General features: G+C 46.7%; 3 protein-coding genes across 3 annotated transcripts; all 3 read left to right on the top strand.

The window, feature by feature from the left end:
* Positions 1–1,912: 1,912 nt before the first annotated feature.
* LOC131289393 (homeobox protein Hox-A13-like) lies at positions 1,913–4,025 on the top strand. Its single transcript, XM_058318630.1, has 3 exons — positions 1,913–3,428; positions 3,500–3,678; positions 3,756–4,025. The coding sequence occupies exons 1-3, from the start codon at positions 1,913–1,915 to the stop codon at positions 4,023–4,025; spliced, it is 1,965 nt and encodes a 654-aa protein (XP_058174613.1).
* Positions 4,026–7,039: 3,014 nt separating this feature from the next.
* LOC131289292 (poly [ADP-ribose] polymerase tankyrase) lies at positions 7,040–18,103 on the top strand. Its single transcript, XM_058318518.1, has 11 exons — positions 7,040–7,372; positions 14,001–14,783; positions 14,859–15,718; positions 15,784–16,003; positions 16,082–16,314; positions 16,389–16,661; positions 16,809–17,100; positions 17,171–17,328; positions 17,396–17,688; positions 17,761–17,917; positions 18,007–18,103. Exons 1-11 carry the CDS (start codon positions 7,177–7,179, stop codon positions 18,082–18,084), a joined length of 3,543 nt encoding a protein of 1,180 aa, XP_058174501.1. The 5' UTR covers positions 7,040–7,176; the 3' UTR covers positions 18,085–18,103.
* On the top strand, positions 18,084–19,266 carry LOC131289390 (loricrin-like). Its single transcript, XM_058318627.1, has 2 exons — positions 18,084–18,103; positions 18,150–19,266. The coding sequence occupies exons 1-2, from the start codon at positions 18,084–18,086 to the stop codon at positions 19,264–19,266; spliced, it is 1,137 nt and encodes a 378-aa protein (XP_058174610.1).
* The last annotated feature ends 1,747 nt before the right edge of the window (positions 19,267–21,013 follow it).

Here is a 21,013-nt window from a genome sequence, read left to right as displayed (position 1 = left end):
CTGGTATTTTTCGAAAGCTTTGTCCCATTTAGACGGTCTGTTTGCTCTTCTCCGTTCGACTCAGGATGAACCAAAATTGTAACGTTATCTTGCGTCACTTATGCAAACCGGTACGGTACAGGGAAGGGATTGAATTTCCAGTTGAAGCTACAGTTTATGCCAAATTGTTTCGCATCTTCCGTCTCGCCGGTGGCGCAAAAGGAAGGGTTAATCTTAAATATCACCCACTAGGGCTTCATTGGAATGGAAATGGATCGGTACTTATGGGTGTCGCCAGAAAAGGAAACACCAGAACGTAAACCAACTGTGCGGCGAGATTCTCACTTTACTAACCGCTATAAACTCGTTGTTCGTCTCCGGTGAACAATAGAGTCGGCCCTACACTTATGCTGCCATTGCCATTGTTCAAGCATGATCATGTTTCCGACAGCGGTCTGTATGAGGCCCAAAACATACCATATTTGTATGCTTTCTTTGCAGTCAGCCCCGTAGAGACTCATAAGAGCATGTTTGAGCTGTCCATCGAAGTAAATCCGGAAGTTTGATACTCGGTTGGATGATCCCTTTTTCAACAATGATGATTTCCATCAAGCATGGTAAAGTGACCTCATAAAAAAGGACATGCGATACGCACTGTTGAGCATATTTATGCAAATGTAATAACCCCTTGCCAGTGTTTTGCATTTGTTGCGTGTATCCATCCCTTTTGCGGTTTCTCATTCAACAAGCTGCCCAAACGTTATACTTTAAACCAATTAAGTTCGGTTTTCTTGGGGCGAATGATTTCCTCAATAGTTTATTACGTCTTTGACATGTGTATAGACAAATTTTCAAAAGTTGTTTAGGTTTTGACATAAAATATACCCGCATTAAATCAAAATTTACCTCAGAAATGACTATCTCTGAAGATTCCAACTAACCTTCTCCGGTGGTAATCTACAACGCCTTATACGAATCACTTTAAGTATTCATTACATTGTTCAATTCAATCCATTCGATCGTATATTGCAATATTATTTGATTTACATTTCTGATTGAAAAATGTATTTTATTTCTCTTTAACTTGTAACTTATTTACAACGTTTGTTGTTTTTCTGAGTAGACAAGCCTTTGGCTAAAAAGTGGAATTTAAGTTTAGTTAATGCTGTTGGCAGCACTTTTTTGCGTTGTTATACATTTGTGATCTCTTCTTTTTTATAGTTGTAACTACAGCGGTACTTACATTTTCGTAATAAAAGTCTTTTCGAAAATAACATTAAAACAGTATAGTTGTTTAACAAGACACTTAAATATTCTTCAAAAACTATACTTTATTGGTTTAATTCAAACAGTTAGAGCTTCATTTTTACAGCAAATCAACATTTTGAAAACCTATAACATACTTTTACTTTGTCTAGCAAATCAATATTTTGATAACCTGTAACATACTCTTACTTTGTCTTTTTAAACTCAATTTTAAATATTTATAGCTGTCAGAACCCAAGAATAATGGACAATTTCTCTGAGTTATGGAGTTCACGTGGCGTACTATGGAAACCCATGAAAGACTACAGAAAAGATTCACTCTCAACAAAGCTTATCGTTCACGTCTTTCGGTTGGACATAAACTTGTCTTTTTTTCTACTTTGGGTCAAGCTTGGTTAATTAGCGGTTAAAGTACCTGCTGGTTCGTGCGGTTTTCGGATAGTTCGATGGCAAACGATAAAGTTTCGGTTTCCCTTGTCGCTTGTATGGTTAATATGGGTTAATTAATAGAGTAAGAGTAGGGGGTTTTGCAAGTTATAGCCACCGTAGCAACACCATAAATCACCAGCGAACATTAATCTCCTTTTTTTGTATTGTTTTCTCAACTATTCCCATCAGATCGAAGTGGTACTTGTGGGGTAACTTCTACAACACATAGTTTTCAAAAATGATCCATCATCAGCCCACAAAGTATCACCATGCGAACCCGTTGACACACTTCCTCAATCTGCATACTTCCCACGCAACGGCCGCTGCTGCTGCAGCCCTCGCTCTCGCCTCCGACGCTGGGCTGGGACAACACCATCATGGCCATCACTCCCACCATGGACATCCGGTGACCGGAACCAACACCCATCAGCATCACCATCTATCCAGCAGTTCACAGCAGCACTACCAACAGCAAATGGAAGGTCAGCGTCAACACCGAGAGGATATTAACGCAGGTGTTGGGTACCGGGGAAAAACCTGTAAATTTGAGACACAAACAGATGAGGACGAGGAAGGACAGGACGATAGTAGCAACGAGCGAACCTGTGCCGGAGACCGGAAACGTCCGTTCGATAGGGGGAGCGAGCAGGAGAGACAAGAAGAGTTGAGTGAATCGGAGAACAACGTTGATATCGATGTAGATGATCGTGAGACTGGGGAAAGTGAAGGCAGAGGGATTGTTGAGTATGATCACCAGGAGAACGGCAGAGAAGGTTGTAGAACATCAAACAGTCTACGTGAGCAACCGCGATGTAGTAAAGAAATGGTTAGCTCTAGTGACGTTGAGGAGGAAGACGAAGAAGATGACGAGGAGATTATCATAGATGGGAAAGGATCAAAGGGCGAAGGCGGCTTCAGGGATGGGGACGAAAACATGCATAGAAACAACCATGCTGGGTGTGCCAGTCCATGTACCAACGAAGCAAACACCGCCGTACTTGAAACGGATGGATTTGTCGGAAAATCGTTCACAATAGCGGCCATTTTGGGGCTCAAAAAGAAGCAAGACGAGGCGGCTGCAGCGGCGGCTGCCAACGAGTACAGTGATGGCGCTATGAATCTCTCCACGGGAGCCACCTTCCAGCCACAACAGCATCAACAAAGGGCAGCTGCTGCAGTGGCTGTTGCTGCGGCGGCCATGGGTCGTTTACCGCTCGTAATGGCGGCAATGGAAAAGCGGGAGCGTGCCGACAGTGTGGACAGTGCGGATACTTGCGGTGGACCGCTAGGGTACGGACCGCTACGTCCTCTAAGTGCTGGCCATCATCAACCTGGTGCTACAGGAGGAGGAGCTTTAACGGCCCTGCAAAGCCTACACCAACTACCGGGTCTTCACGGCACTGGAGGAGGCTTTTCAGCTTTTCATCCATCCACTGGTGGCGTTGGGGTTCATCCAAATCTTCATCAGCAACATCAGCATCATCCCGGGAACCACCATCACCCCCATCACCATCATCCTGGATTCGGAGGCCATCACCATTTTCATCACAATCAGGGGCAACCAACTCCACAACACCCCCAACAGCAGCAGCAACAACAACAGCACCAGAATCAACACCAACAACTACATCTTCAGCAACATTCCACGCATCAACAACAACAGCAGCAGCAGCAACAGCACACTACTGGTGGACATCATATGGCATTGGGGCCACATCATCATAGTCAAAATCATAACAGGGATAAGTTTAAAGGTAAAACTCCTATTGACCATAGTCGAACATGGATGTGTCTTAATTATAAAATTTTTTCATCTCTCCCTCAGATCTTGCCAAAAAGTCCAATCTTTCATCATCAGCCGCATCGCTCAAGAGCAAAAGAGTTCGTACAATTTTCACCCCAGAACAGCTGGAACGTCTTGAGGCAGAATTCGAACGGCAGCAGTACATGGTTGGTCCGGAGCGACTCTATCTGGCACACACGCTTCAGCTGACGGAGGCGCAGGTAAGGATCCTTGAAAACGCGGCGATCCTTGAAAATGTTTCCTTGAAAAGCCATTTCCGAATTGGATCCCATTGTAGGTTAAAGTGTGGTTCCAGAATCGTCGAATTAAATGGCGCAAGCATCATCTAGAAATCACACAGCAACGGTTAGCAATGATACGGCAACGGCAGATAGCGAACGGATTACCGATCGGGACTACACCAGGTCCACAGGCTCATCTCGCCCAACCGGCGCAGGCACAAGGAGGCATGAGTGGAGGCCGGATGGTTAACCAGATCGACTCGCCGGATCTGACTATTTGTACCGATTCCATGGATGCACGCAGTGCTAGTGAAGGTGACGACTAAGTCGGCGATTATTGGCGCTAGTGAGGGTGATCTACACCAGAAGCTCGGACTTTATACAGGGAGAGATAGGTTAAATATATCGTATTGGGTTCGCTGTTAATTACCAGCAAGTAGCTTAAGCTTCGTAGAGCTTTAATCATACATAAAAGAGATGATGCAGATGAGATAAACACAAGATTTGATTGGAGTTAGAAAGCAGCCTGCAATAGATGTAAATTTGTTGTAAATATGTATGGGTATAAATAAATCTACATTGGACATATCAAAACAAAATTGGGAAATCACTACCGAAATTAAACCGATTTTTATAATTTAACTGTTTTAATCTAAGGTGGTTTGAAGGAGTAGACTTTCAAATATTACTGAACAGTTTATGAATTGAAATTTTGAATTTTCGATTAGTACTCCCACATTCAAATTATTACCACAGCAGTCATGAACATACGATTTGACATTTTTGAAAGTCACAAATTGGTTGTAATAAGTTTAGTACCGTTTTTTTGTTCTAAAATTCAATTGTTTTGAAGCCAAGATTATTATATAGTGTAGACGTGTATAGTGACCTTGTTGTGGAATTCTACAAAACTAAAAACAATGCAAAAACTTTTCTTAGAGCAATGTAACTTGCCTTCAAAAGACCTTTCATTTGTGGGGTCTGTTGCTGAAATTGACCAAGGCACTAACAAGTTATTAACAAATTAGCTATTGCAGACATTATTTCAAGCAGTGACCAAGGTTTTTAAGCTTGTCGACACGCTGCTGCTTCGTTCTAGTGGTGGGTACATCGGATCCCCAAATCCGAATCCCAATCCATAAATCAATCGCGAGACGATGTAACCAATCAATGCCAGTTTGGAAACCGTTTATCCTAATCTGAATCCCCATCGAATCACAACTGATAAATCGATTTTTCCGTAATAAAAACATGCCACACATTTCCGACGTTCGCCGCTGTAAGTAGTTCTGTTGATCATGAAAATAAACTAACGTAAGGAAATGTATGATCTTCGCAGGCATTGAAAAACCGGGCACAGTAATTTTTTTACCCCACCCTCAGACCGTACCATTAGGTTGATAGCTTGGCCGAATATTAACGGTCCACACAACGTTTCAAATAATTGTAGATCGAAATTAATCGATGTTCTACTGTCAAATCAAGTCCCAAACAAATCAAATCTTAATCGAGGATTGGGAATCAATTGGATTCGAATCTTTGGAATCCGTGTAGGGATCGAATCTTCAAATCTTCCGAATTCCCATTCTGCCAACACTAATAGTTTCCAGAGTCGTCCGAGCATTCGAGGCAGACGTACGCGAAACTGTAGAAAAAGGTACTAGCAACAAACACAATTTTGCTGACCGTTTTATTGCATTGGTGGCGAGCCCATTGTGTGATTATTACAAATTCTAGCCCTTTTGCTACTCTGCTCCACCGTTGCAGTATTATTTGCAAGTTAAAACCGACATAAACGCAGTGCTACGTGGTGATAAATACTCCTGCGGGGGGTGAAATACAGTGACCAAGAATGTACTCCCTAAAAATATGGAAAAATAATAGTTTTCCAATGTTTCAGTGTGAATAAATGCATTTAGTTGTTTGGAAAAGTTCTTGTCATGATGGATGGTCGCCCGTGCTCGAAGGGAAAGTTCTCAAGTGCTGCGAATGCCCTTCTGTTTCATCGTCACGATTTACCTTTCTGCGTGTTGCGTTATTTATGTGTGGTGCCCGTGTGTTTATCGGTTTCCCAAGCCTTCACCAACCACTCCGCGTGCGATAATATTCTCCGCGACCTGTTTCTAGTGTTCCCGTCAAGTCGAGTGTCGAGCGACGTTAAAAACGAACGGGACTCTTTCGGGACAACTTTTCGCGGTGGCCTGTTTCTGTTTTTTAGCAATCTGCGAACTACCTCGCCCCTCTTTTCCTCGCTCCCTTTGCAAAGTTTAACGTTGGAAAATCTCGCACCTGCACTTGCTCTTAGCTACTGATACTACGCCTGACGGGTGTAGGTCTTTTTTCTTTCTTGGCATGTGAGTCCTCTTCTTTGTTGCTTGGACTACTTGTGTTTCTTCCCTTCGCTTTGATCTGTTGTGCCAGAAAAGAACAAGGTGGATGGGAAAAACTGTCTTCCTCAGCATCGACCTGTCATAACCTCCGTCTTCTATGGCAACCAACATAGCAGCATAAAAATCTTGTCCATGATTTTATTTGTTTTATGCTAACACTGGACAAAAAAGAAGGGGTTTACTAGCTGCCAAAACAACAGAGAGATGTTGCGAATGTTTTAATTTTCATCAACAAAACTTCTCCCGTTTTTTTATTTGTTTGTCATCTTGGTTTTCTCATTTTCCATATGTCACTTCTCGCACACACAACAAAGTTTGGCTCAACTTTCCCCCGAAGAGGCTTCATCCACGGAAAACACTTGATTTTCTGTTCATCAAATAAGTTGCGAAGTCATTATTTTGAGGAGGAAACGTCCCGGTCCGCTATCGGAGAAAAATCAACGCAGGAACATAGTGGAGAGGAAGTATGCAGCTGGCATTTCCTGCCCGTGCGCGTTACCAGAATATTTGATGCGTTGTTTTTGTGTGATGCAGGAAAGCGAATAACCAACCATTCCCGCAAGGAAACACTACCATCATTCGACGCATCGGACCTTCAAACGAAAAACCGAATAAAAATCAAGTGTAACGGGAAAGGCGCAACCCTTTTACAACATCGGCTGTGCTTTCAGTGCTCAAATCGTCCAATCAAACATTTCGCTGCCCAAAAACGTTTCCCTGCTGGACTCTTCTCTAACTCCGCGAGGAAGAAAATTGATCTATTACGGCTCCAATCATTTCCGTGGCATACCGTTTATAATTCCATCTGGCCCTTTGCCAATCGATGTAAGGCGATTAATGGTTGATTTCGTTTCTTTGTAGTGTGCGGTGTGTTGTACGTGTGTGTGTAGTGTAGAATAGTGTTTGTCCAACGGGGGTTCCGAAGGGGGTGAACCGAGTGAAACGGAGGAGGGAGTGCATTGGCTGCAATCAAACACACCGGAAGCGAGCGGAAGCCGGGCGGCGGGAGTCGGGAATCTAGCCACAACGCAAGCGACAACGGAAACGGCCAAAGAAGCTGGATGCGTGCGAGATCGGTCTGAGGGAAATGTCGGCCAACCGTAGCCGCTCGATGCTGTCGGTAAACCTCGAGGCGGCCGCCATGGCCAACGATCCGCTGCGCGACCTGTTCGAGGCCTGCAAGACGGGCGATCTCGTGAAGGTGAAAAAGCTCATCACACCACAGACGGTCAATGCGCGGGACACGGCGGGAAGGAAGTCGACGCCGTTGCACTTTGCTGCTGGTAAGTGTAGGCTTTTGTTGCCTTCTTTCGAAACGTTTCGATCTAAGCATCCTTTCTCCTAAGTGTTGTTTGTTAATTGGCGCAACAACCGCTGGGCGGACTAGGCCTGGCGAAGCTCCATCCGAAACCACTTTCTTCTACGTGGGAGAAGGACAAGTTTAACAGAAAATGGGACACAGTTAACAATCATGTACATGAAAACCCCCCAATGTGAACACATCGTGGACCCCAAGAGTTAGGAGCCAATTTATGCCATCAGCTTAAAGAATTGAATTGTGAAATTCTTTTCCCCTTTTCTTGCTTGGATCGATTGAGAGTCAGAAAAAGTCAGTATAGCGACAAACAAGAATCCCACATAAGAAACGGAACAAAATTTCCATCTAGTGACACTTGAACTTTTACTTCCGGTGTGTGGATCAGTATTAGCTCAAACTGCACAAAAAGCCTCCCACGATTGACCCACTCTCTTTTTTTCATTTCAACTTTCTCCGTCCTTCCATTAGTCCTTGGACACACACACAAACATACAGAGCATCCTTTTGCCATTCTCGAGATGGAAAGAAGGGGAGCACATCATTACTGGTGTCCTTCACGAATGCAAAAATAGTGCAGCAGCGACGATGCTAGAGTGCAGTGCAAAAAAATGCACGTGTGTGTTGTACAAGGGGAGAAAGGTTGACAACTCGTTGAGCGTTATCAACCCGATGGGAGCATGCACCCGTAAAACGACAAATATTTTCCGAGACCACATGACTGTGTTTCATACCATTTGCGATGAACGAGCTTTAGAAAGCTTCAAGTGGGGCAAATGGATATTACCATTGCCAAGGATACCACTCCATCGGCTACCTGTCTTTATTCTTCGACTTCCGGTTGTTCGGCAGTGGTTCGCAGGAGATGAGAACGTGCATAATATATGACGAAATTGCTTTCGACCCGATAGCCAAGATACATGAAGGCCAGAAGCTCAAGGATATGCCACTATTGAACAAAAAGCAGCAGTAGTATTAGACGCTTTTAAACATCCGACAGCTTACCCAATCTCATCGGAGTCCTTTTGTTATCCGATAGATTTAAGCAGCATTGACAAAAGTGAATGCAGAGAGAGCATTTCTACCTGTTGACGTGATGTAGCGTTGAAATTGAATTCAGAAGTGAGGATTGTGGACTTCAACGATAGTATGCAAAAACTGTACGTGACTGTAATGCCAACAACTTCGTGGGCCATCGTCATAGAGTTTCACTACAGACGCGTCGACGCCCTCCCCATACCAGGGAAACCGAAGTGCGTCTGTATACTTTTGCATTCAATCGGTGCAGACCTAGATCTCGGGGGTATAAAAAGAATTTTCAATGTTAATCAAGGGTTGCCCAAAAGACCAAAGTGTGGAGTTTCACATGGCAACGTAGCTTCGACACTCGCATTATGTACGATTATTTCCTACGAGCTACTTGCAAAAAGTGGAAGGAAACGGAAAGTGAAACCTCTATGAGGTTAAACTCAATACGCAAAGAGAAACCTTAAGTGAAGTAGGGTGCAGGTCGTTGTGAGGTCCACCCTCAAGACAACAACGAAACAACACAAGCACCAACAGCTTGGTTGGTTGGCGGGGAAACAAAATGCAAACAATACTTGTAATAAAGCAGCATCTCAGTCATTCACGGAAAATACAAATGTAGTCCGCAGCCGGAACCAGTGTTGTCGAGGAACTTTGGAGACACTCTCGGAAGATCATCTAACATAACATACAAATGTATCGAGGTTTTAATAAATTGAACCCGATGAAAAATATCGGCAACTGTCCGCCAAGGAAAAGGAATAATCTCGTCAACAACGTGTAGGCTAGGCTCATCTTCTGTTCGTTTCTTTTGCCCACTTACTTCTTCTTCCCAATGACGACGATAGGCTCTTGAAAGGTTGTGTTGCGAGATACACCTTATGATTCATTCGCCCCCGTGTGTGTACACAACTTCTCCGGCGTCTGTAGATTGTGGCGTGCGTGATCCACGGAGCGATGATTCACGAACAGACCGATCACAATGCAGACACGCAACAACGATCATCGCAAAAATAAAGGCCCGAACGTGAAGCTGCCTCCAACATCCGACAATGTGTAATGATGAGTTTACACATGCTTCTCTATGCATGTTTTACCGTTGCTGCTTGCATTGTAAATCCCAAATATTTCCAACTGCTTAACCAACGCGTCAACGCGTTAGTGGTTATTTTGTGTCCGTTTGCCCTTTCTTCGGCAAGTGAAGTTGTTAATGTAATGATAATCAAAAACAAGTTGTGGTACCATGTTTGTCGATCACAAATGGAAGCAAACCCCCCACGCCACGGCCTCGCCTTTTCTCTTCTGCAACTGCAGATACTTTGCCGGATTGCCATTTGGAGCTGCTTATCATCGGACCACTTCGGTCACACCTCATTGCATCAAATTATTCTCTGATAAGCAATCAAAAACACACCTTGTTATTTCGAAACACCAATAAACGATGATGTGACGGTATTAGATATTGATAAGATGCATTTCGGAAGATAGCAGAATCTCGTTTGCCTTGTAGGAAAAAATCACACATTAGAGCACAATTTAACGACATTTACGACGTTCATAAAAATGAAACGGATGACCTGTTTTTCCCCTACGATCGTTATGGTGGTGTGTCCGTGGCAATGAAAGTAAGCACCCGCTGTGCGTTGGTGCTTCAAACGATCGCACAGCTTTCTTCCTCCGGAACCGGAACGAGCTTCCGTTCGATTTCGTTTCGAACGGAATGAGTTTGTGTTAATTACTAACAGCACCACCTTCACTGCCCGAGCGAAAACTACCATTTCTCTTTCGTTTTCATTTGTATTACCAATTCCCCAGCGAATTGATTTCAATTCGATATCCAAGTTTGAATTCATTGAAAAGTATCCACTTTTCATTGGTTCCAAACTTTGCAGATTTTAATTAAACTTTTCCGGGAGCCGATGTGATCAGTCGAAATGGGCGATCGTGAAGAAAAGATATTTCAAGAAACGTTGTGTTTCAATGATTCTTCTATCAAATGAGCATTCATAGTATGAACTTCCCTTTGGAGCCCCACTTGTAGACCTACAAGAAATAGGACTTCCCAAACCCAAACCTCTTTCGGCATATGTTTGATCAGATGTTGCCCGTATGTAAGCTTCCCTTCCCATCACCGAACGGTACGAAAACAACTTTTGTAGTAATCAACCATCTGCGAATCGAATCGATTCACGTTGAAGGTGCCTACCTTCTGACCTCCATCGAGTTTCTCTCCAATAGACGGCCTCTTTGTTGTAACTTCCTTTGCCGCTGCAAAGCTTTGGAGCTGTTCAGACAACAGATGCTGCTTTTCCCTGTCAGTGAATGGAAAAATTAATATCTAGTAAATGGGCCAAACGATGATGGACAGTTTGCGGCGTACCGGGACAAAGAAACTAATTTCTGCCCGTTCTTCGCTTCTATTCGTTTTTACTCGACAAAACGTGGATTTTGGTTGTAAATCTGGCGTAATTCATGCTTAAGCACAAGCAATGTTCCTCCGTTGGCCTATGTTGAGGTCAAAAACGATAATTATTTTCTTTCAACAATGTTGAAACGAGGCTTCGGTCGGGTTTGGAATGGAAAAGGCTTGGCGAGGTTGAACGTGGTTTGAAGCGACTACATGTATGTTGTGGTCTATTGTGTTTGTGTTTCTTTTTTAGACTGTTCATGGACACGCCGTCGGATCTGTCGAATGCCGCCTGTAAATGCTTTCTCAATGCAAGCCGACTGGAGCTTCCGTGTAAAAGTGTTTAACTTTGAGCTCAAAATAGCATCAATAAAAACTATTTCTGCATATTGACGGTATAAGATTATCTTGCTAACCCTAACCTCGGATGCTGAGTAAGACGGAGGTTTGTTTGGCTTCCTCTAGAGCCTTTCACTATCAACCCACAATACTGTGAAGAAAATGAGTTGAAAACCAACACAAGCCCTTTTGTGGGGGTTTGTGCAAGAAGCGGGGGAATGAAATGGAACGATGCGAACTTGAATTATGGAACCGCCGACGAAGGAAATGTGTGTATGTATGCAGCCAATGTAAAGCGTGTGCCCAGTGGGTTTTCACAATAGAGATGTCAAGAAGGAAAATCGTTCACAAATGATAGGAGGAGGAGAAGAAAATCATAAATGGACCTTGTTCAAAAGGAATGAAAAGCGTTGTTTGAAAGCGAATGTTTCATCTTTAAAAGCATCACGTATTGTTGTGTTAGGAGTAGAAATCCAATCGAAATAGTTCAAACTTTCATATCATAGTTTCAATCATATTTCATTCGGATTGTCTCCTGTTCATCAGGAAACTACTGCATCAAAATTGAGACCACCGGACGACTCTGACACTATGCTCTATGCTCTATGCGTCCTCGCCTACTACCAACTTGTTATGGTGCATAAGCAAAGCTTTTGGTAAGGAACCGAACTGCTGCAGCTCTGTTGTAACCATCCGTGTTGTTGCCGACTCTACCAATACTACTCCGGTGGTGGTTGTTACCGAAAGACAGCATATCGAAACCACAAACAGTGCACTGCTGCACACGAACACTGGCACAAGAATGGAGCGCCACGAAAGACGGCTCCGACGACTCTGACGGCGGCACGCCGTGACCTGGTTTCGCACGACGTAAGCCACCCCAATCGTTGTCTGCAGGGATTCGTTAACCAGCAGCACCATGAAGGAGGATAGATTCGCAACATGGCTATGGCTATGGCTATGGCGTGGAGAAGCTGGAGTGATGGTGCGGGATTATCATCTCATGTTCGTGTGGACAGCGACACTGCTTCGTGTTGTGGAAATTTTCATCAGGCGAGAGTCATCTAGTAGCTCCTTCTCCTACTGGGAGGGATGTTGGTTGCTAGACATGTGGGCTACTTAGTTGTTCCCGGGGGAGTATAGCCATGTTTTTAAATGTCGTTACTCCTAAACCTAAACGAGGTGAGGTCAGCCATGACTGCAGCCATTGGAAGGATTATGCTATAACTCTACCCTTATTAGTCGCTATGGAAACCGAGCTCGCGGTTCACTCCACGCAAAACCTGCTTCAGTTTAGACTGAAATGACTTTTTACCAGCATTGGAACGTCGCGGACCCTTGTGTTTACGATCCATGAGCTCTAACTTTCGCATTGCATTTTAATTTTTATCATGCACATCCCGTATGCTTATGCTCCCTACGTGTTCTGTGTAGATGAGCCTCAAGCGAGTGTCGTCGAGGTCGACGGCGCGGTGTTTTTTCCCATCCATCCTCGCTGGACATTTGCCAACAAACCATACGTCTCGACCTTGGTGTCACGGGTTGGTAGCGCTCCTGCAGAACGCCCTTTTCGAATGGAGAGTCCCCGGTTTTGTGGAAGTTAGTTTTGTATCCAAACGAGCCCCGAAGCATAACCTTCACTTTTCTAGTTCGCCTGGGTAGGGATAATTTTTAACCCCAAAGCGAAAGAAAAAAAAAGTGTTACTCAGGGATGGGGAAATTCTGTCCGATGGAAGTTTGTATTTTATTTCACGACACATACGGGGACATTTTAAATCGAAAGTATTTTTAAACAATCTACTACACTTTTCATCCATATTTTGTTTGCCATGAAACAAACAGATTTTAAAGTAGGTCGTGATAAACATGATGGCACAAGAGATATTATACCTTTCTTGTTTAACGACGTTATAAACCATAATGCTTAAACCAGGCATCACCTCTTTTGCTTTTTAATTTGATGATTAAATCTGTCGCACTCCGAACACTCTTGGCATGGAGTCTCCGTTGGGAGTCGCCCCATGCCAAGCAGGCCAACAAAAGCGTTATGTTTAATGGTGATGAGTGCAGTAGCATAACGCAACAACGCCAGTAATCAGCTTTCCGATTGCGAATGATAATGCAGGCCAAACGTTGACGCACGCTGCGTTATAAAATCGTACAAATGGTGGTTGCTTTTAATAAAAAAAAAATCACCACCAACCGACGTGCGACGATGGAGTTTCGGCGTGTGTGCCTTACGAAAGCCATGGCCTGTTGGCACGGAGTGAAAAAGGGGGTTCTACATGGGAAAGTGGAAATGGGGTGCGTTTTTATGTTTGCCACCTCGCAAGAGTGGCGCTTTTTAGCGAACACCGGGGCAAGCCAGCGATAGACGGGGAGGCTATGCTCCAAAACCAACCAACAGGGGGCTTAGATCTGACCGCGCTGCCGTGTAGAAATGCAACCCCGACCCGATGGTGAATATGACAGCACCTTAAATTGACCGTAATAAATCATTAACGCCATCGACGGGGAAACGAACCGGACGAGGTGTAGTAAAGAACCAAGCGGACCGTGAAATCGAACCTGCGGTACTCAGGCGTGTGGTACATAATCCTTTGGTGTTGCTAGACTTCCTGTTGTTGAATGGGTCAAGAAATAGCGTTAACACTAACTCTGATGAAGTAGGCCTTGTATCATGAATGTTCACGGTTTAATACCCATTTGAAGCTTTTGGTATATTTTGTTGTTTTGAAGCTTTTGGTATAATGTTCAAGCGACGAAAACTGGATCTCTCTTCTTCTCTGCTAATGACCATCCGTTGGTTTTTCTTTCTTTTTAGGTTATGGACGAAGAGACGTGGTTGAGTTCCTGCTCGCGAACGGAGCCTCCATTCAGGCGCGGGATGACGGTGGGCTGCATCCGCTGCACAACGCCTGCTCCTTTGGACACGCGGATGTTGTCCGCTTGTTGCTGGAGGCCGGCGCTAATCCGAACACGCGTGACAACTGGAACTATACACCGCTGCACGAGGCTGCCAGCAAGGGCAAGATCGATGTGTGCATCGCCCTACTCCAGCACGGTGCCGACCCAAACATCCGCAACTCGGAGAACAAGATCCCGCTCGATCTGGCCGATCCTTGCACGCGCCCCGTGCTCACCGGAGAGTATCGCAAGGATGAGCTGCTAGAGGCGGCCCGCTCGGGCTCGGAAGAGCGGCTGCTGGAGCTGCTGACGCCCCTGAACGTCAACTGTCACGCCAGCGATGGGCGAAAGTCGACCCCGTTGCATCTGGCCGCGGGCTACAATCGCATTCGGGTGGTGCAAATCCTGCTGCAGCATGGGGCTGATGTTCACGCGAAGGACAAGGGTGGTCTAGTGCCGCTGCACAACGCTTGCTCTTACGGACACTTCGAGGTGACGGAGCTGCTCATCAAACACGGTGGCAACGTGAACGCAAATGATCTGTGGGCGTTTACGCCGCTGCACGAGGCCGCTTCGAAAAGCCGGGTCGAGGTGTGCAGCCTGTTGCTGAGCGAGGGTGCTGATCCGACGCTCCTGAACTGCCATAACAAGTCTGCGATCGATTCTGCGCCGACCCGGGAGCTGCAGGAGAAAATTGCATGTAAGTCAACACGTAAAGACTACGACGAAGACCATCCTTTATCTTGTTGTTTTGGTTTCCTATCCTCCTGTGTAGATGAATATAAAGGCCACTGCGTGCTGGACGCATGCCGGCAGGCGGATATTCAGCGACTGAAGAAGAACCTCACGACCGAGACGGTCAACTTCATCCACCCCTACTCTGGCGATACGCCGGTGCACGCGGTCGCACAGTCCGTCTATCCGAAGCGCAAGCAGGTGCTCGAAGTGTTGATCCGCAAGGGCGCCCTGCTAAACGAAAAGAATAAAGACTTCCTCACGCCGCTGCACATCTCGGCGGACAACTCGCACAACGAACTGATGGATGTGCTGCTGCGGCACGGTGCCAAGGTGGACGCACTGGATGGACTCGGCCAGACGGCACTTCATCGGTGCGCCCGGGAGGACAACATCCAGGCTTGCCGACTACTGCTCTCCTACGGCATCGACACGGGCATCGTTTCGCTGCAGGGCTACACGGCCGCCCAGCTGGCCACGGAGAACGTACTGAAGATCCTCCAGGACCCACCATCCGACACGGTGGACCTTGAGTGTCAGCTGCTGGAGGCGGCTAAGACCGGCGATATCGACTCGGTCCGGCGGATCATACTCTCCAGCCCGATGACGGTCAACTGCCGAGATCTGGACGGACGTCACTCGACACCGTTGCACTTTGCCGCCGGCTACAACCGCGTGCCGGTGGTGGAGTTTCTGCTCGAGCACGGCGCGGAGGTGCATGCGTCCGATAAGGGCGGCCTGGTGCCGCTGCACAACGCTTGCTCGTACGGCCACTACGAGGTGACGGAGCTGCTGGTCAAGCACGGGGCCAACGTGAACGTGGCGGACTTGTGGAAGTTCACACCGCTACATGAAGCGGCCGCCAAGGGCAAGTACGAGATTGTCAAGCTCTTGATAAAGGTAGGTTGCAAACACAAATCCTGTGACGGCAAATGTATGTTCTTACGCTCTCTTTGGCATTGCAGCATGGAGCTGACGTGACGAAAAAGAATCGAGATGGCGCAACACCACTCGATCTGGTCCGGGAGGGAGATCAGGATGTAGCCGATTTGCTACGTGGAAATGCAGCGTTGTTGGACGCGGCTAAGAAAGGTAACCTGGCACGGGTGCAGCGGCTTGTCACGGCCGATAACATCAACTGCCGGGATGCACAGGGTCGTAATTCCACTCCTTTACACCTAGCTGGTAGGTTTCGGTGAATTCGTACGAAGTTTATTCCATTTTTCTCTATTCAAACACATCTTTCACTCGCTTTTATTCTAGCTGGTTATAATAACCTAGAGGTTGCGGAATACCTTCTGGAGCACGGTGCCGACGTGAATGCCCAGGACAAGGGTGGTTTGATACCTCTGCACAATGCCTCCTCGTATGGCCATCTCGACATTGCCGCTCTGCTCATTAAGCACAACACGGTGGTGAACGCCACGGACAAATGGGGCTACACACCATTGCACGAGGCCGCTCAGAAAGGGCGTACCCAGCTGTGTTCACTTCTTGTGAGTTTTTTTTTTCAAAAAGTTACTTTCGGTTCCTAAAGATGATTTACGAAATCATATTCCCCATCTTTTAGCTCGCACACGGAGCCGATCCATTTATGAAAAACCAGGAAGGTCAAACCAGTCTCGATCTCGCCACCGCCGAAGATGTCAAGTGTTTGCTGCAGGATGCCATGGTCGCCTCGCAGGGTACGGCCGGTGCTTCCGGCGGCACGCTCACCGGCGCCACAGGAACTGCCATCCTTTCCTCGAACGGAACGCTCCTTGCGACGACCTGCTCACCGACCACGGAAACGGTCACCTTGCCGACGGGCGCATCAATGACGCTATCTGTTCCCGTGCCACAGGTTGGAGGCTTAATTATTTCCTCCCTATAAATCGTAACTTATTGGCGCAGCAACCATTCTTTTCACCTCTAAGTTGAGCCCACGATGGATACAATTGCACCTCATATTCACCATACGTTTGTTCTTTTTCCCTCGGTCAATTTACAGCTCCCAATCCGTAGCTGCCTCAGCCCGGCGCAGGGCGCCGAAGCGAACGTCGACGGTATCGTGGTGGATCACGACGACAAGATGTCCTCGGTGCCGTCGATCGAATCGTCCGTTTCGGTGTTCCTCACCAGCCTGCAGCTGGAGCATCTGATCGACCTGTTCGAGCGGGAGCAGATCACGATGGATATCCTGGCCGAGATGGGCCACGAGGATCTGAAGCAGGTCGGTGTTTCGGCGTACGGCTTCCGGCACAAAATTCTTAAGGGCATTGCTACGCTTCGAGCGACCACAGGTACGATGAGAGGGTACGAAATGATTGCATTTTGAATGGGGATGATCAATGCGGTTGGAACTGCTTACAGGACTAGGACTTACGCCGAACCCTGGGACGCTGCTGGTGGATCTTCTTCCCGACGACAAGGAGTTTCTTGCGGTCGAGGAGGAAATGCAAGCCACCATCAGGGAGCATCGCGATAACGGCCACTCTGGTGGCTATTTCACTCGCTACAATATTGTACGGGTAAGTAAGCAATACCCTTCTCCCCCCTGAAGGAAGACATAACACGATCTTTTTGCTTGCCACACAGATACAAAAGGTACAGAACCGAAAGCTCTGGGAGCGGTACGTCCATCGACGGCAGGAGATTTCCGAGGAGAATGGTCACCAGGCGAGCGAGCGGATGCTCTTCCACGGGTCACCGTTTATCAACGCCATCGTGCAGAAGGGTTTCGACGAGCGGCATGCGTACATCGGTGGCATGTTTGGAGCCGGAATCTACTTTGCCGAGCACAGCTCCAAGTCGAACCAGTACGTGTACGGTATTGGCGGTGGCATCGGATGCCCAACGCACAAGGATAAATCGTGTTATCAGTGCCATCGGTAAGAGCTGCTTCCTGAGTGTTTAGTGCATTAGTTTGCAATGTAGTTAATCTGTTACTTCTTGTTGCACAGACAATTGCTACTCTGCCGTGTAGCGCTTGGCAAATCGTTCCTGCAGTTTAGTGCGATGAAAATGGCACATGCTCCCCCGGGGCACCATTCAGTGATCGGACGTCCATCGGCAGGTGGATTGCATTTTCCCGAGTACGTTGTCTACCGAGGTGAACAGGTACGTGTGTGTGTGTGTGTGGTAACGAAAATGCAGGACAATTGCACGGATATCCTGACCGTTTTGTTTCTTTACCTTGCTTCTTTCAGGCTTACCCGGAGTATTTAATAACGTACCAGATCGCCAAGCCGGACGATTGTGCCAGTGGCGAAGAGCCGGCAAGATGATGGACAATATCGGCCGCTAGTAACATCAGCCAAAACAACAACATTCTCGTCTCCGTCGTCGGTAGTAGCGGTGGTGGTAGTAGTGCTGGTGGTGGGAACGGTGGAACTGGTGATGGTACTAATGGAAGTGGCGCCTCGAATGGAAGCAACAATGCAATTGTCGGTGTATGCAGCAACGTGGGAGGATTATTTACTGGAGGCGGAGCAGGTGTCGTGGGAGGTGCCGATGGAAGTGGTTCCGGGTCGAATTTTACGCGCATTCGCTCGACGACACGCTCAACGATGGCTAAAGCGACGGCAGTCCGTGTTTCGACGGGAAAAAAGTTTAGCCAACTATTGATCATTACGCCGGCGGTCGCGATCGATAGCAACGAACACGATGACTACAATGGTCCGTTTAATTCGTCCTCGCTGGATAGCGGGTGTGGAGGAAGTAGCGAGGGTAGTCTTTCCGATGACCCGATCGTCGACGAGGCAGGGCAAAGCCAGGGTGGCGGTGATCGTCGCAACAACAACAATGGCACGCGACTGTTGCCTTTATTCGCCGGAGGAAGGGCATCGTCATCCCAGACGGCTTCGGCATCATCGTCGACTCCCGGATGGCGCTGGTGTGGATTGATCTGTTCGGCGGTGAAATGTTTCCGTGCGGCTGCAGCCACAACTACCGGAAGGCAATCAAGCGCCTCGGTTAGGGAACCGCTAGCCGGAACGACTGTCCGTTACACAACGTCGGAAGCTGGTGCTGCACCCTCGGGAAGATCCCGTGCGGGTGGCCGTCGTCCTGGTGCTCCCCGGTTTAGCCGCAATCATGTGTACGAATACACGATCAAAAGCTATCACCATCCGCAGCGTGAGCGACGTTCGAATGGCCATGCCGCTGGAAGCCGATCTGCATCGATATCATCCGAGTCGTCTTCGCTGTCCGGCGGTGGAGCGGTAGCACCAATTGTCACGGCCGATCATGATCATATCAACAATAACAACGGCCACTGCCCCAACAGCAGCGCCAATGGCAATGGGAATATTATAATGAGCTCAACGTTGCTGCCAAGAACGGGATCGGGTGCGGTTGTAGTTACGACTACGCAGATGCTCACGGACACCGAAAGGACACCTTCACCCTTGATGGATACGGGCACAGCTAGGGCCAATGAACGGAACAACATTATGTACAAGTTGTGACCGGGCAGTGTTAACATTGAGCGAGGAGTTAATCGACAGGAGCGAAGGATCGACGTTACTTTCACGGTGATCCTTGGTTTTACCCTCTATGCATGAACTTTCAAAACCGACCAGCTTTCGATTCATGTTGTTGAAGCTTTTTTCGAAGAGGGAAACCACAAGCATCGTGCTTTAGCTGCCACAATATCGTCTATATATATCAGCATCTCTCTTTATTCTTAAAAACAATACCCTTCCAGCCGCAGGGGAAAGTATTAATCGAAAGCCCATCTTGTACTGAGCCGATACCAGGACGGAAATGTCGTAGGGCAAGGGAGTGTGTGAAAGCATGTGAACGCCCGTCCGCCCGGGATCAGTTAGTTAAATAATCGTAATTATTCATGCATCATATTTAAAGGCATTTTTGCATCGACATTGCTAGCTACAACGCCATCACCGGCAGACCACGTGTACCCAGTGGTTTATTTCCTTTTTTTACCGATTATCCACCTACCATCGAAGCGAACCACATACACCGCCATTGCATATTCAGCCGGACGTAAACGCGAACGAACATGGCTACGAAAAGACAGAACCCCCGATTAGTTAAGCGCCAAATAGCGGGCAAAAAGAAGACCAACGAAGCGACGAAACGAACAGATCCTGTCACGAAGGATACACCCCACGTAAAGACAGGCCAGGCAACTCGCTCCTTCGCATAATTAGTTAAGAGGCTGAAGGAGTAATGCGTACGTTATTACTCCTGCAGGAAGAAGTTATATTTCATATACGAATCCACGCAATCGTAAATTACCAAGCCAATAACGTGATTCTACACAGCAAAAAGGGAAAAGTAAGAGCGATAAAATGAAAAAAAATCATTAAACCGACGGGAGGAGGCTCGATCATATGCAAATGGAATGCAATTTCTGTAAGTGACCGACTATGGCGACGCTCTTATTATGTTGAGCGAGGAAAACAAATGTGCGGAAAACCCGTGGTAAATATTTCGAATTTATGCGTGATGAAACGTGTGCGAGTGTGATGATTCAGAATAATGACAAGACGAGAGGTAGCAGGAATGCAAGCAGACACATTATACATCCTACATTTTTTACTATAAATAAATAAAACCAACATACGAAAAAGTAACTCAAGATGGTTCGCAAGTTAATACACAATGATGACGATTAAATAGGGTGATTCCATGGTGTTATATTATCCCCAGCATCCCCTACAACAAGATAAAAATGTCAGTGGCGTTGTTATGAAAAGGTTGACAGCTGTTTTCTGTGAAAAAAGAAAACATAACTTCCCCCCCTCATCGCTCTACCTTACGATTGCGCGAAGGGCAAATAAAAACAAAGCAATCTCCGCCTGCAAACTGCGGTCAGTCGCGGATTGAAGCTTGTCGTGGACTATTCGCTCTCGTAGGGATTGCCGAAAAATAGAATCTCATCATATTCTAACTCAACGCTGAAGAATTCTTCCATGTGATTCATCAGTTATCGAAATAAGTTTTCCACGTCGAAGCTTCCGGAAGGAGTAGAAAACATTCATCCAATAAAGTGTTGCTTTACCAAACCGCTTCGGAATAGTTGGGCCACATTAGTCAAAGTGCTATAATTATTGGTATCGTCATGACCGTTTCGTTGTAAAGTGTTGTTTCGTGGTTGTGCTAAAATTTTCCCCGGAATCTCAAGTACACGTCACCGTTTGCTGCGTGGTTTTTCTATTTTCCAACTCAATAAACGGGACGGTTTTCAAG

The sequence above is a fragment of the Anopheles ziemanni genome, chromosome 3 (genome assembly GCF_943734765.1).
Source record: "Anopheles ziemanni chromosome 3, idAnoZiCoDA_A2_x.2, whole genome shotgun sequence".
NCBI classification, from domain to species: domain Eukaryota; kingdom Metazoa; phylum Arthropoda; class Insecta; order Diptera; family Culicidae; genus Anopheles; species Anopheles ziemanni.
The sequence above is the reverse complement of the archived record's forward strand: the minus strand, read 5'-3'. Positions and strand labels throughout refer to the sequence as shown.